The following is a 16,796-nucleotide window of genomic DNA, read 5'->3' on the forward strand; positions in this document are numbered from 1 at the left end:
CTAGAAGAGAGGGAAGAATGGACACAATACTAGCCTGGCCGGTTGTGACCGGAGGGCTGGACTCAGGGCAGAGCTAGGAAAAATTTAGGAGAGGCTGAATTAAACCGCTATTTCGATATGAACTTACTAAATCACTCACAGTAGACATATATAATAGTTTGAAGTAGTATTATAATAAAACATCGAAGTAGCATTATATCGAACGAATGATAAAACCCCATAAAATATATAATGAAATTATGCTATATACATTTTAAATTTTTGGAGAGGTTTTAGTGGGGCTCTATGGACTTGGGAACGGTAAGAGACTCCAGCCTCATCCACCGCACCGCTCGATGCAGGTAACTTTCTAAATTTCTAGTGAAAAAAACATTGTTAATTAATGTAATTTTATAGTTTGGATTCAAACAGTAATTATGATGATCCTAATAAAATATTTGCTAACTTCGCTATTGGCTGGATGGCTGGATCCATGTGCTTGTCTTGACTTGTTGTGATCCTAATCGAAATCTAGTGGTGTCGTAACATACAACCTTAGTGTATGGACCATAGCAGAGCAGCAGAGACAACTTCACACATCCTCTAGCTAGGTACGCAGTATATATAGATTGCTTTTGTCTTGCGCCCGGTTTTTTAAGGTCGGCGAGCACACGAGCGAACCCCGGCAGAGTTTTTGCTTAAATTTGACTGATAGCACATTTTATACGTTGAGTGCCTCAATTCGAAGAAAAATCAGCATGTTGTGACAAATGGGCAGCCACATCATCATGTACTACGCACCGAGTTAAACTAGCATATCCATCGCTCTTAAACCTCACACAAATAACAACCACCTGTCCAATCCTCTCACATATGCATATGTAGGCTATCGATCGATAGCTTCCTCCTGAATTTAATACAGGCAACTATTTATATATGAATACATGCCTTGCTTTATTTCATTCATGACACATCAGGTGACGAGATGAAGTACCAAATTGGAGATGTATATGTGTGCCTTCAATCATCACATTAACTATAAATTATATCCACCCTGATTTGCTAGACAGGCCCCTCCATTGCATCACCATACATACATAGTCCATAGCTGGCTAACTTAAATAAACTAGCATAATTAAGGAACCACCATGGGTGCCACACTAGTAATCCTAGAACCTTCAGAAGGACCAACTAGGCATGTAAACAAAGAATAAATCTTATATACATATATAATCTTCTTATTAAATTGGTCCCAAGATGGTCCCAAAAGTGTGTAGGCGTCGTCCCTTCATCTCACCAAGAACCATCCAACCAGACCTCACGCGGCCCTAGCAGCATATATATGCACCCATTTTGTCCATATGGCGAACCAAAGCATTTTAGGGTAGTTAGCTAGGCCACGTTCCACAGCATAATTAAGGTCTTTGGCATGCTTTAGCCACACCCCTAGTTGGCCATGTGTAGAATATCACAATATGCCTCTCGCAAAAAAAAAGAAAAAAAAAGAAGAATATATACACCACATCATAATGTATATATGTATAACACCGCATGTACTACCACTTAGTACAATTAATATCTTATATAAATCCATATATGATCCACCACATCCTTTTCTTGTGGGACACACTTACAGCCTGACATGCCAATGATTAGTAGTTTTGTGTTGCGAGCTCTGAGCAAGTGTCATGAGATGCAAGGGCTATAGCTTTCGCTATAGCGTGCTTTCAGTGATGGCAACAATCATCACGCCATCATCATCATCATCATCATCACAGCAGGCTACCTGTAATAACTTACTGATACCTCACCTACTAACTGGCTAGCTAATGGCAAAATGCTAGACCGTGCTCTCTCTCTCTCTCTCGCGCACACACACACGCACTCGCTATATATACTCAGTCACTTGACTGGAGTGGCAGTGGCACACAGCAGCTAAGTAAGTGCTGCCATCATCAGTAGTGGCGAACAGACCGAGAGTGTAGTGTAGCTTGAGCTCCGCGCACAGGCCGGGGACGATAGTGGCAGGCAGGAGGTACCTTACCCATGGGTAGGCTGGGCTCGGTGGCGCGGTGGTGCGGCGGGTGGAGGGCGCGGCGGCAGAAGCTGCTGCTGCTGCGCCGGCGGGGGCGGCAGCACAGCGGCGGCACGGTGTGGCTGGGGCGGCGCAGGAGCTGCGGGCGGCTGGCCGTGTCGCGGCTGGTGCGGTGGCGGCTCGTCGCGGAGCTGCTGCGGCCCATCAGGAAGGCGCTGATGGAGATGGTCGCGGGCGCCGGGTCCTCCGCCGCCCCGGGCCGGCGGCAGCTGGTCACGCTGCCGCAGCTCAACTTCCCCTTCGTCGGCACTCTCACGCTCCCGGCCGTCGCCTGATCGAGACGCGCGTCTGCGGTCTGCGTGCCCGGCAGGCATGCATCGTGTAATGATTCTGCGTTTTGTTTGTACGTATGCCTTTGGTTAAAAGCGATCTCCCTGCTGGACGCCCCTCTCATTCACACTAGCTAACCTGCTGTGAGGCTGTGTCTCAATCGTGTTAACAGCTAGCTAGCTCCTAGCTGACGCCCTTTTCCCTTTCATAATACTTAGTCTTGCTGAACGTACTTTAATTAAGATCCTTGTGATACAATTTAAGAGAGTGTTTACATACTAAATTAAATCCTCAATTATGTCCTAGGAGTAAAATACTAGGGGTGGGGATGGATTAGTATTTTTTTTTATTGATTTACGACATAGTAAAATTTCATATACATAAAATTCCATATGAGGCGAATAGACTAGCGACGCGGAAGTGAGTTGTTGAGGAAAAAACATTTCCTAGCTAGGAAGCTTCCTACGTGCCCTTGATAATTTTTTTTACTCTAGTATGTATGTACACCAAAAAAATTTAGCAATGATTCGGTTTAGGTCCCTCCTAGAGATGCTCAAACGTGGCAGGGACCCACACGTGCTTATTAGTATGGACTATGGACACTTGCATCTTCCAAAAAGAAGACCCACGGTACGTGCCCGTGCTTGCACCTCTCAATTTCGAAGAGGGGTGATCCACTCTCTGGCGTACATTCTGAAGCATATACATCTCTACTATATTTCGGGCAAAAAAAAAACTTAATTTGCATGTAGGAATTCATATGACCTTTCCAGCTGAGATCTACATAAAACAAATTCATTCATCTAGAAATAGAACAAAATTTCATGCGCGACAAAAGCAAGTGAAATTGAAGAGTTTTAATTAGATCAAAGAAACATCTTAAAGTGGTCAAAGGCAATGGCAAGAATACGGGAGGGGTTGAATAGGCTAAAATTCTCATGCTATTCAAAATTGAATAGCAAGGGGATCTTAGGCCCTCCAATCCGCTATGATATCCTTGCTCTCAAACAAAACACTCGCTAACATCTGAAAACCAGAGCTCGTGTCATCTCATTTATTTATTTGTTGCGAGGTATTTCAAGTTTTTTTGTTCAACTTATTAGATACAAAAAGTGACATGCATCTCATTTATATGGACCGCGAAAACTAAAACACCATGCATTTACAACACTCACATGCATCTCATCCGGAAAGTCGGGCTTATATGTATCCTTTCATATGCAGCTATAGTGGCAGCACATCACACTTTCTAGCTTTATCGTACGCTAATTATATGGAGCATATGAGCTGAGCATGTGACAGATGTTTTCTTGCATTTCTGAACCTCATTTGCAACATGAATGTCTTTAAAGGCGACGGATACCATGTCCATATACAAATTGATTTTCGATGCATGGAACCAGTCTGTCCATCTAGCTGGCGACAACTGTAGCGTGCGTTCTGCGGAATTCTACAACAAAACGCGCGCCTTCGGGAAGTTTGTCTTCAAAACTAATTTGAATTAATAATTACCTTCGGCTCTCTATCTACTTCGCCTACATTTCGCAAAATAGTTTTACCCACAGTTAATGGTAGCTCAAAGGTGGTTCAAAGGCTCAATTAAAAACATATAAAGACGAATAGTTCCTCTAGTCCTGTGTATAGCTAGTAGGAATGAGCATCAGTTCTTGACCCAGACGTGAGACGTGACAGGAGAAAAAACAGATGCCAATTCAATTCATTATTCTAAGACAAGTATTTTGACATTATTTTTCCAATAGGTTATTGTGAATTCGTCTCTTTATAAATTACTCTAGTATATTGTATCACATATGCATAGCTGCAAGCAATTGTTCTGCTAGTTGTGTATCATTTTTTTATACTACTAGCTGTTGCATGTATGCAAAACGAAATATTGTGGGCAACCATATATAGTATTATAGATGAACACCAATACCCAGAGAAAATGATAGACACATATGTGGTGACAGTAACTTGAGACTATTAACTGGTATGAGTGACATGGCACCCTTGTTCATATATATGAAAGCCAGATTGCCATGAATATGCAGTTTTCTGTGTTAGCATATGTAGAAAAAGAAATAAAACAAATAAGATGTGATTACCAACAACAATCAATAATGTACACAAATGTCACACTAAGTACAGAAACTAGTCACGCGTATTGAGATGGATTGGAGTGTAATTACGACTTAAAAAACACAGAAGCAAAACCTCTCAGGCCTTGTTTGAGTACTCTTATTGTCAAGGGCGTTAACCCCTCGAGCAGCTGGACCGCGGCTACGTAACTCGTACCCGCTGTCCGTCTTCTCCGGCGAGGTAATCCTCTGCCGTAGGCTTTAGAGAGAGTGTAGGGAGATGGGAGATAAAGCTGATGTATTTCTTATTCCTTTCACTGCCTCATGGTTCCATATAAATAGGCCACTGGCCCGACCAACTAGGTAACTTCTAATTTAGGAAATGACTTATTTGGAAACCCTAATTTAGGAAATGACTTATTTGGAAACCAACTCCCCTCTAATTAAGGCCTATCAATTTGGCCACTAATCTAGCCACTTTCCTTGGATGGACCTTCCTTGGTAGTGCTGCTGCTGGCGCCTTCCTTAAACGCCCTAGCCTCAGCCCTCCTGGCGTCGCGGGCCCGGGTGTAGGTGCGGCCCCACATGACATCTCTCCCCCCTCGAGGTCCAGCTCGTCCTCGAGCTGAAAATCTGGGTATGTAGCGCGAAACTTGTCGAGGTCCTCCCAGGTCGCCGAAGTGTCTGGTTCGCCCCTCCACTGGACCAGCACCTGTTGAACACCCCGTGCCAGGCAAGCGCGTTCCACCCGAGCCGGCTCTGGAACAATCGCCCCATGATGGATGTCGGGTAGGGGCGGTGGGGCGGATGGAGGTGCCCCTACAAACTTCTTCAGGGTGCCCACGTGGAAGACGTCATGAATGCGGGCCTGTGGTGGTAGCTCCAGGCGAACGGCGACATTGTTGATGAGCTCGATGATGCGGTAGGGCCCGAGGAAGCGGGGCTTTAGTTTGCCCGATGTCTGTTGTGGCAGTGAGGACGGAGCTCGCTGGCGAAGTCGAAGGAGTGCCCAGTCGCCGACTGCATATGTCACTGGCCGGTGTTGCTTGTCGTAGTGTCGTTTCTGCACCGCTTGGGCCTGCTCGAGGCGATAGCGCACATCGGCCAGGAATGCCTCGCGTTCCTCCATGTTGCGTGCGACCGCATCCACCCTTGTTTCACCAGGCTCATAAGAGCGGATGGAGGGCGGGTCACGACCATACACCACCCGGAATGGCGTCTCCCGGAGCGAGGACTGGTATGCCGTGTTGTACACGTATTCGGCCCACGGCAGCCAGCGAAGCCATTGTCGAGGACGGTCGCCTGTGAAACAGCGGAGGTACATAATGATGACGCGGTTGGCCACCTCCGTCTGGCCGTCGGACTGTGGGTGGAAGGCGGACGACATGTGCAGCTTAGTGCCCATGAGCCGCATGAGCTCACGCCAGAACGTCGAGGTGAACACCGGGTCGCGGTCGGACACCATGGATTGCGGCACACCATGGAGGCGTACAATGTCGGCGAAGAAGGCCTGCGCCACCGACTCGGCGGTGTATGGGTGGCCGAGGGCGATGAAGTGGCAATACTTGCTGAAGCGGTCGACGACGGAGAGGATCACCGACTTCCCGTTGACACGGGGAAGTGCTTCAATGAAGTCGAGACCGATGTCTGCCCAAACGACGGTGGGAATCGGTAGTGGCATGAGGAGACCTGCCGGGTGAAGATGCTCCGACTTGTACCGCTAACAAGTGGGACATGCCCGGACGAAGTCCTGCACCAGACTCCGCATGTTGGGAAAATGGAAGTCACGACGGAGGCGGTGTAGTGTGCGCTGGACGCCCTCATGTCCATCATTATGGACAGCCGCCACAATCTCCTGCAGAAGTGGCGAGGCCGGTGGGATGTATAGGCGCCTGTCATAGAGAACCATGTCGTCGACCACCGCCCATGGATCAGTGCGTGTGCCCGCCCTGACTTCGTCGTGGATGGCAGCCAGAGCGGGCTCAGTAGCCTGGGCGTGTCGGAGGCGGCTGATGAAGTCGAAGCGGGGAGCTGAGATTGCCTGGAGAGTCCCCGTGCCGTCCTCTTCGGTGTCGCGGCGTGAGAGCGCGTCGGCCACCGTGTTCGTTGCTCCTGACTTGTACTCGACGGAGAAGTCGAACCCGAGGAGCTTACCCACCCAATGATGCTGTGGAATGGTCGCCAGGCGCTGATCGAGGAGGTACTTGAGGCTGTAGTGGTCTGTCTTGACGACGAAGCGTCGCCCCCATAGGTACGGACTCCAATGCCGTACGGCAAGCACGAGCCCGATGAGTTCGCGCTCATAGGCCGCTAGGGAGCGATGGCGGGGCGCCACCGGTCGACTGAAGAAGGCGAGCGGATGAGCCTCCTGTATGAGCACCGCCTCGAAGCCATAGGTGGACGCGTCGCACTCCACGATGAAGGGCTTGGTGAAGTCCGGTAATGTCAACACCGGTGCTGTCGTCACTGCCCTTTTGAGGGCACGAAAAGCGGCGCTTGCCTCGTCGGACCACACGAACCCCTCTTTCTTCAGGAGTGCTGTGAGGGGTGCTGCAATGGCGCCGTAGTTGTGGACGAACTTGCGATAGTAGCCTGCCAGACCGAGGAAGCCCCGCACGGCGCGCGCCGAACGAGGTTGGGGCCAGTCGTGGATGGCCTAGACCTTCGCGGGATCCATAGCGACACCAGCCGCTGAAATGACGTGGCCGAGGTAGGCGACGGAGTCAACACCAAAGGAGCACTTGGACCTCTTGACAAAGAGTCGGTGCTGGCGCAGGGTGTTGAGGACGACGCGGAGGTGCCGGAGGTGGTCCGCCCATGAGGTGCTATATATCAAGATGTTGTCAAAGAAGACAAGCACAAACCGGCGGAGGTAGGTGCGCAGGACGTCATTCATCAAAGCCTGGAATGTGGCTGGGGCGTTGCACAGCCCGAACGGCATCACCAGGAACTCGTAGAAGCCGTCGTGGGTGCGGAACGCCATTTTATGGACGTCCTCCTGCCGCATCCGCACTTGGTGATACCCCGACCGCAGGTCCAGCTTGGTGAAGAGGCGTGCACCATGGAGCTCGTCGAGGAGCTCGTCGACGACCGGAATCGGAAACACGTCTTTGACAGTGAGCGCGTTCAACGCGCGGTAGTCGACGCAGAAGCGCCACGACCCGTCCAGCTTCTTGACAAGGATGACCGGGGAAGAGAACGTCGAGTCACTGCGGCGGACGATGCCCTGGTCGATCATGGCGGCGCACTGCCGCTCAAGTTCGTCCTTGTGCGCCGTCGGGTACCTGTACGGTCGCACCGCCACCGGGGAGGAGCCTGGCTTGAGGACGATGTGGTGCTCGCGGCCGCGTGCTGGAGGTAGTCCGCTCGGCTCGGTGAAGACATCGGCGAAGGCGTGTAGCAGCCCGTCGATGAGGGTGTCGTCGGTTGTGGCGGCTAGGAGAGTCGGCGTGGATGGAGGTGCTACACCGCGCCAGCAGACGTCCCGACCCTCCCACTGGAATGCCATGGTTCGGGCGGTGAAGTCCCATACAATGGGCCCGAGCGTGGCCATCCAGTGCGTGCCGAGGACGACGTCGTATCCCGCTAAGGGCATTACGAAGAGGTCGACGCCGAATACCATGCCGCCCACGTCGATCGGAGCGTTGCGAAGAACGCCCGGGCAGGCCACACGCTCCCCATTGGCCACCGTTGCCGTGAGTCGAGGCCGCGGCTCGATGGTCAGCCCGGAGCGTCGCGCAGTCGTTTCCCCGATGAAGCTGTGTGTGGAGCCTGTGTCGATGAGCGCGACGAAAGTAGCGGCGCCGACGATCACCTGCAGTTGTACTGTATTGCCGACGAGTACCCCTGCGACGGCGTGAAGGGAGAACACCGGTGTCTCCGTGTTGGGGTCCTCCCCTGTGGCGGACTCGTCGGCGGTGTCCAACTCGACGCCGTTGATGTAGAAGATCCGCGTACAGACGCAGTTGTGCCCCCGTGTGTAGCGCTCGTTGCAGTTGAAGCAGAGGCCTTGCCGACGACGCTCCTCTTGCTCCTGCATGGATAGGTGTTTGCGCCCATCTGCCATGACCGCGGGCGTGGCTGCCTTCTCAGCCGGCGGGGCAGGCAGAGCTAGACGCGGTGCAGGGGTTGGCAGCAGACCACGGGTGGCGCCCTTGGGAGGCGGCGATGTATATTGTTCCCGAAGCTCCAGCTGGCGCGCCAGGCTCATGGCAGCCGCCAAGGACTGCGGGTTGTGTACCTGGACGTCAAGGCTGAGCGGGGGACGGAGACCCCCCGTGAACAGTTGGACCCGTTGTGCCTCGTCGAGGGGTCCTGCACGTGGAAGGAGCGCCTGGAAGCGGTCCTGATAGTCCGCGACAGACCCCGTGCGGCGGCAATCAGCCAGCTCGAAGAGAGGCGCAGCGCGGAGAGGAGGACCGTAGCGCAGATTGAGCAACTCCTTGAACCTGCGCCACGATGGAGTACCCTCGTCCGTCTGGACCTGGATATACCACATCTGCGCCCCATGCTCCAAGTTGTAGGATGCCATCCAGACCTTCTCCTCCTCCATGATGCGCTGCTGATGGAAGTAGGATTCGCAGCGGTTGATGAAGATGAGAGGATCGGTTTTACCATCGTACCGGGGAAAGTCCAGCTTTTGGAACCTCGGTGGCCGGTCCCCATGGTGCTCGCCGTAGCCGATCTTGTGGCCGGAGGCGGACGTGCGGTCGGCTGTGAGGCTGGCGATGGCTTGGGCGTTGGCCGCGACGGACGCCTGCAGGGACTTGAGAGCCTCGGCAAAGGCCTTGAAGTCGTTGGAATCGCCCATGGCTGGAACGCAAGACGCCACAGAGGACGTCGGTGATGTTGGTGCTGCGGCTGGCGTAGTGGTGGACTGGGAAGAGGATCGCCGGGATCGTGATACCAGGTTGTCAAGGGCGTTAACCCCTCGAGCAGCTGGACCGCGGCTACGTAACTCGTACCCGCTGTCCGTCTTCTCCGGCGAGGTAATCCTCTGCCGTAGGCTTTAGAGAGAGTGTAGGGAGATGGGAGATAAAGCTGATGTATTTCTTATTCCTTTCACTGCCTCATGGTTCCATATAAATAGGTCACTGGCCCGACCAACTAGGTAACTTCTAATTTAGGAAATGACTTATTTGGAAACCCTAATTTAGGAAATGACTTATTTGGAAACCAACTCCCCTCTAATTAAGGCCTATCAATTTGGCCACTAATCTAGCCACTTTCCTTGGATGGACCTTCCTTGGTAGTGCTGCTGCTGGCGCCTTCCTTAAACGCCCTAGCCTCAGCCCTCCTGGCGTCGCGGGCCCGCGTGTAGGTGCGGCCCCACATGACACTTATATTCACCAATCCACATGTGTTGAGATGGATTGAAGTGTAAATTAGTTTAGTACTCAAACAAGGCCTCAAACTTTTACCACAATTGAGATGGGCTGAAGGAGGCATTTTTGCGCTAATTCTTACGTTCTTCGTGCGTTGTGTAGGCATAAGTTATCTTTTCATGACTCTCTTTTCAGTTCTGTAACATGAAAAAAGACAGCTGTAGTGTCTATACATGACATTCACATTCAATGCAAACAAGTCAGTTTCATCCTTCTAGAGCGATTGATAAAATTTGATCTTCTCAAGCTGGTCACTCCAAAGTTGAATGTTGTGTTATTACTTAATAACCATGTGTGATGTCTACACCAGCGTCTATGTATTTCACTCAGTGCATAAATATTCTGTTCTTGCTTGAGTGCGGTGTTATTGTTTCACTAATAAAAGCTAATAAAAATACAATGTGCTTATATAAACTGATTAAACTTTGGCATGCATAATGGAGACTTCATATAATTCACAGCATGCTAAAATGCGCTGATAGTTGGATGTTGTGTTAGATTTGTATACTGGCCCACTATATGCAGTGCAACAAATAAAAACTTAATAATACTAATAATTAACTCGTGTATAAAGTATAAACACACAAGAAAACAAAGCAGAGACCAGATCAAATGAGTATACATTTTTGTTGCATTGGTATAGAAGCCTCCAAATTAAGGAATTGGTACCCAATATTCACCTGCCACCATTATTCTATATAGTGGGCAACATATAGTGTTATGTATATTTATGTTAATCAATGGAAGATGGATGTATAGCTATCTAGAAAATTATTGGTACAGCTAGCTAAATCTTGTGGGCCGATAGAATTGGCTAGCTAATTGCAAAGGTTGGTTAGCTTAGCTAGCTATATATAGATTCAATCGAGTACCAGAATTTAGTGTCATTAGTACTGATTTAGGTGTTCGAATTGGACAGCTATATTAATCACCTAATTAAATGTAATGTGTTATGCACGTGCCCTTACCTTATGTCCAAAGAGAAAATAAAACAAATGAAAAGGATACTCTTATCTGTAAGGAATGTTTATGATGAGTGCAATGTCTGAACTATATATGCATGTGTAGTCTGATGATAGTATAAGATTTGCACGAATATGCTGCTTAGCTTACCCAGGGGCACACAATTTGCACAAATCACTTCTCTTTGGTCAGTTGGAACAAACAGAAGAAGCCAGTATTAAGCCTTTGGGATTCTTACCTCACAAAGAAAGCAACAAAAGCATGTGCCAAAGACAACAACAACCAAGAATAATAACACATGACAAAGAACCAAAGAGAAGAAAATTAGGTACAAGTACACAGAATAGTCTTTAGAGACGGTGGCACCTAAAAAGGAACTGGGGATAATTAGTTGGCCTAACTAGCTGACTGAATGTGAGATGAGGCAAAAAAAAATTCCAGGGAGGGCGGAGGGGGGCAAAAGGGAGGTCCTTTATTTAATCAAAAGATGGTAACTGCATTAGACAAACCAATTGAACACAACACCACCATCCTAGCACTCCAATTACACAAGGCAAATAACAACTAGCTAGAGCTTCATGCATGTACCTATGCCCTATGGTTGTCAGCTCTCCCACCGTACAGAGTAGAGGGAGAGAGAGAGATACATGCATACACGTGGGCAGGTAGCCGCGCGCACCTATACCTCATTCCAGAAAAAACAAGAATAACAACTAGTATACCTAACTCGATCTAGAAGAAAAAAGATAATAGCATGTTAATAGCTTATTCATGCGTCAGGCATTATTCATGCAACCACTCATGGTAAAGGTTCATGTCATGCCATATATATGATCAGTAATTACTTGTTCCCCATTCAGATAGGTAGACCTACGTACTACATGCATAGAAAAGGAAGATTGACAGGCAAAAAAAAGTGTGTAACACAGCTATATACCTACCTACTACGTAGTTAGGTACAAAAGATACATGACATATGGCTCCACAATTTTTCACAGGCATGTATACGCATACTCAATCATCTGACCAAGTACCCAACAGCAAGCACTGCACTAATAGCTTATATATGTATGTGGCTCAATTGTCTCTCTATATATATATTACAATTAATTACCCGAACAATCTCTTCTCCCTCCAATTGATCGGTGTGTGGTTCCATCCTCCATGAATGTGTGTTCCCAACCTATACACCCACTAAACATATGCACTAGCAGCAATAATAATAATCGATCTCTCTCCTCAACAATAATCTCCTATCTTAATCATGCATCCATCTCATGCATGTGTGGCATGAACAAGAGATATGCGATGATGATTTAGACACAAACCGCGGCGACGGCGGTGCAAGAGGGAAGAATCAATTGACCATGCGGTATTGATTAATTACTGGTTGGGTTGGGCGGAGAGAAGAGGTCGACGAGGCTCTGCATGAGCTGCACCTGCGCGCGGAGGTGCAGCACGTAGTCGGCGGTCTCGTCGAGTAGGCTGCAGTACTCCATGCCGGCGCCGCCGGGGACGATCCGCCGGAGCGCGTCGGCCCTGGCCGGCTCCCCGGCCTGCCTCGGAGGCGGGCCCTGGACCGGCGGCGCCGCCGCCGACGTCGCCCCGGCGCTGGCGCGGAGCATCGGTGGAGGCGCCGAGGCGGAGACGCGCCTCCGCAGCAGGACCGCGCGCCTGGACGAGCCGACGACGGCCACCCCGCGCGAGCGCGCCCGGCGGAGCAGCAGCGCCTGCGTCCAGGCCCGGCGCGGGCTGGCGGCGCGCGCCATGGACGAGTAGGCCGCGCGGCGGATGGTGCGCGGGCGGCGCGGCGCCGGCGTGGTGCTGTGGATCCGTGCCAGCGCGCGGAGGAAGTGGAAGGCCAGCATGCGCTTCGACGACGGCGAGTCGTCCGAGGCCGGCGGCGGGTCGGCGACCCCGCGGCCACGGTTAGGGCTAGGGTTAGGCGGCGGCGGCGGTGGGTGGTTGTGTTGGTGGCGCGCCGTCGTCCTCTTCCCGCCGGCCATCAACGGGCGCGGCGCGGAGGAGGGAGAGCCGGGGGAAGGGTGGTCGATCAGAGGGTCCTGCGGTGGGAGGTGGGCGCGTCGCTTAAAAGGCAGGCGGGAGGAGAGAGAGAAGACGGATGAGGGTGAGAGAGAGAAGTTAAGGACGAGGAAGATGAGAGAGAAGGGGGGATTTGGGGCTCTGACACAGAGGATCAGGGGAGGAAGGTCCTGCCTGCCGGTCTGCCTGCTTCTGCCTCTGTGATCATGCTGTGAGTATTCTATTCTAGAGAGAGAAAGAGGAGTAGAGAGAGAGAGGGAGAGAAAGTGAGGAACACGGGTCTGACACAAATGTCGTCTGCAAGATCCGGTGTCCTACAACACACACTACCCTGTTCTGTTGACAGCGAGAGACAAAACGAAATGAGGCAGGAGCCCGGAGGGAGGACCGAAGCGGCGAAGTGGTTGGTGGTGGGGCCGGGCGTTGCAAACCACCACATGTGCGCACATGGGGTGCCTGGCCCACCTCCCCTTCCGCGTGGCGGTGGATGGCCCGCCCGAGGCTTTCCAGCCCGCGACGTGCAGCACACACGGACACGGGGATTAGATGGGCCGGCCGGGGAGGAGGAGTCCTGCTAAGCTAGCTCTCCCTTCGTGTTATCTTTGCTAGCTTGCTAATGAATCCGAGAGGAAGTGTGGTTATGTGATAATGCATTCGCAACCGCCAGATGCTCACACGATTTGTCTGGAACTAACAATGATGCATGCATGGATCATGTTCTTGGAGCTGTCGGCCGGGCATGCAAACAGCAATTTTATTAATATTGCAGTAGTGCTTGTTTCTGTCCAAGCTAAACGACGTTTTGTTCGGTCGAGATCACACATCATCCACGTATGTACTATATTATTAGTATCCATCACAAATTCTCCACATAGATTCCCTTTCTCGTGAGGGGTTCGTATATATGCGCTCTCCCAGCATATATATCTACATAATCTATGTCTTTGCCTGATACCTACTGTGTAACACTAGAAACCAAAGTGATTCTCCCGTTCATCCTTTTTTTTTACTAAAAATCGGAATGGTGGTGCCTCCAAATAAGCCTTCGACATAGGCAGATTTTGCTATTTAGAAGACAACCAAAATAAGATACATCTATAAGAATTCCAAAATTAACTTGTATAGATAGGAATGCAATCCATAAGAAATTTTAAAAAGAATTGATGGTATTGAATCCTGTATTGTTCCAAAGGCTCACGCAGGAAATTTTCATGTAGGAAATGAATTATTCAAAAAAATCCTTCATATTTCTTTTGCTTCGAAGGGACCCGTATATACTGTGATGTGTGGTAATAGTTTTGCTGCCGATTTCATTTGCATGCAAATGTACGTATTGAGTTAGTATGTACTCTATTTTTCAAGATAAATTAGTGCCAGCAGTTGCAAATAGTTTTGAATTAGGAATAAAGAGGAATCAGAGGAAATTGCGAATAGTTTTGAATTAGGATATATCCAAGAACATCGTTCTCTATTTTGATAAGATCGATCTGTGGAGAGATGTAACTGTCAGATGCATACCCCTTACCTTCTAATGTATCATTATCGTGCTCAATGTCTAGTATGTGTCTTCTTATGTAGTACACGGAAACTGTGAAATAACGAGAATTAAAACCAACTGTTTTAAGTGTCTATGTATATAAAAAAAATGAGATTAATGCGTGTTCACTTGTCTGAAAAAAATATTTAGACATTTAGTAGGTAAAAAAAGGGCGTACCCAGTAGGTACCTTACAAAAAAACCGAGCAATTAAGTTGCAACACCAGCTTTAAATTAAAAGTGGAACAAATCTGTCAGGGTAGCTTTTCAACATAAACAGTGGGGCATGCATAGCTAGGAACTTTGCAGCCGGTCTGCATCTTTTTTTTTTTCCTAGATCTATGTAGCTCAACTGTAACTCAAAATATTAGATATCCAGGAAGTTCAGATGATATGACTGGAATGTGTCAATATATATATCTGAGCATACAATGGACTGGTGAACAGATCAGCGCCTGCTAGCTTTTGTTTATCTCATCCTGAAGCCATTAGCAGTAGATTATTAGAAGATTTCAAGAAGCAGGAATTAAAGGATGGGTTGCGAGTACAACGACAGGCCGGTCATCAAACTTGTTTGTCAATTCACATCTCATAAACCACTTTCACTGATGATTTGGGGCCTTTGCCCACATCCACATGCACGCCGTGCAAATAAAGCAGTGTAGCCATGGAGACGGGGCACGACGAGGGCAATATCTACTTTTATTCAGTCCCTTTAACGCTAGTTAGTCTTAATACCATGAGACACACATGGGTGGACGATGTTTGATGCTTCGATTCTTTGCCCGTTTGGAAGTAAAAGGGTGATCAAACGCCCATGCACATGTTCATCATATGTATGCATGGGCTTTAATTAATTATTGATATATTGAGGATAATCATGAAACGCTCGTGTTCGATACTTATATACCTTTATCCATAACCAAGCAAAGCAAGCAAAACCTCTCTATATAGTTTTTTTATATTCCACCTTGTACGTAACATGCCTTACAAGACACTTCACCCCTTCAGGGAGATGAGTGCCATGGTCATAGAGGCTAGAGCTGTAGCCAGCGGCGAAGAGCCGACCGAAGCCGACAAGCTAGCTTGCATAACGTACGTTTATTTTAAGGACCGGATTGGGATGTCTACTGCTGCTAGCTGCTGTTGCAGGGAAGAGAGGTTATATATATCTATGTATGTGTCCGCTGTTGCATCCACTATCCACTAATACAAAAAAAAGCTCTGTAAAGATGATTATGAATCTATTTATATTGACGTTTTTCATAAACCACTAGTAGAAATTGATTTCCACTGACGGTCGATGTAATAAAACCATCCATACTAATAGTTTCTAGGAAACCTAAAATGAGTTTTTAAGATAGCAAAAAAATAATTTAATGTGGGGAGATCATGCCCGTCTCTCTCCGTCGAAGTCGCGGCTACACGACGGCTAGGAATCAAACACGTAACCTCACCTAGCGCGAAGCTTTCTCTACCACTCCACCTATAACATGTCTTATGCTTAAATTATAGTCTTGTTGCAAACATATTATAACCACCTGAGCGTAAATTGACTATTTGGGGTCGTAAATGAATTCAAACAAAAAAAGATTGACAACTACAAAGTTGAATAACTTTTAAAGTTCTACAACTTTTGTTTTGATAATTTTTTCCATCCGAGGTTGTTTTTGCATTTTGAATTTGACAAATTTTCGAATGCAATTTTTTAGAACCGAGATGATTTCGAATAAAAAGGTTGTTAACTATAAAGTTTTATAACTTTTTAAGTTCTACAACTTTTATTTTTAATAGTTTTATCATCCGAGGTCATTTAAAAAACTCAAAATATTAAAGATAAAAAGAATTTCTAGTGGCAGTTTCTTAAAAATCTGTTACTAGAAATCATGAATTTTTAGTGTCTGTCTGTAAAAATCCATGATTTTTAGGTGCGGTTTTCTTAAAAACGTAATTAGAAATAGCATTGTCGAATGATAGCTTAATTTTTTTCTACTAGTGATCTTGTGTCGTCGTTGCTAGTTTAGCTAGCAAAGCTAGGGTCATCTAATTAATTAGGTTAATAGTGCCTGTCATTATGCTTGCTAATAATAAGTTGGCATCGACATAATGGCACACGAATCGATCGCGATCGGTGCATCCGTGAGCTAGCCTTTGCTACGCCATGGCGGTGCACGTACGTACGTCTCCGCTGCGACTGCTGTGTGTGTGTGCATGAGTGACGTATGTAGAGCTGCAACTGCCGCCAACGCAGACCTACGCGCTAAACTGCTTAGCCCAGTTCATAAAAAAAACGAGCTGAGCCGAGCGACGGCCACCGCCAGTTCTATTCTACAACTGTGTGGATTCCCGCTGTTCCTGTGCTTCAGCACTAGCAAGTGTGCATGCGCGCGATCGTTTTCCGGACGGCGACGCGGCTAAAACGGCAGGGGGAAGGGCGCGCGGCGCGGT

The 16,796-nt window shown here is 48.5% G+C and overlaps 1 protein-coding gene across 1 annotated transcript; it reads right to left on the reverse strand.

Annotated features, from left to right (window-relative positions):
• Positions 1-11,817: 11,817 nt before the first annotated feature.
• Positions 11,818-13,041, reverse strand: LOC100275788 (uncharacterized). Its single transcript, NM_001149787.2, is given in 1 exon segment — positions 11,818-13,041. A coding segment is annotated over 1 exon segment (627 nt). The 5' UTR covers positions 12,776-13,041; the 3' UTR covers positions 11,818-12,148.
• Between the last annotated feature and the right edge of the window lie 3,755 nt (positions 13,042-16,796).

This window comes from Zea mays, chromosome 10 (genome assembly GCF_902167145.1).
Source record: "Zea mays cultivar B73 chromosome 10, Zm-B73-REFERENCE-NAM-5.0, whole genome shotgun sequence".
NCBI classification, from domain to species: domain Eukaryota; kingdom Viridiplantae; phylum Streptophyta; class Magnoliopsida; order Poales; family Poaceae; genus Zea; species Zea mays.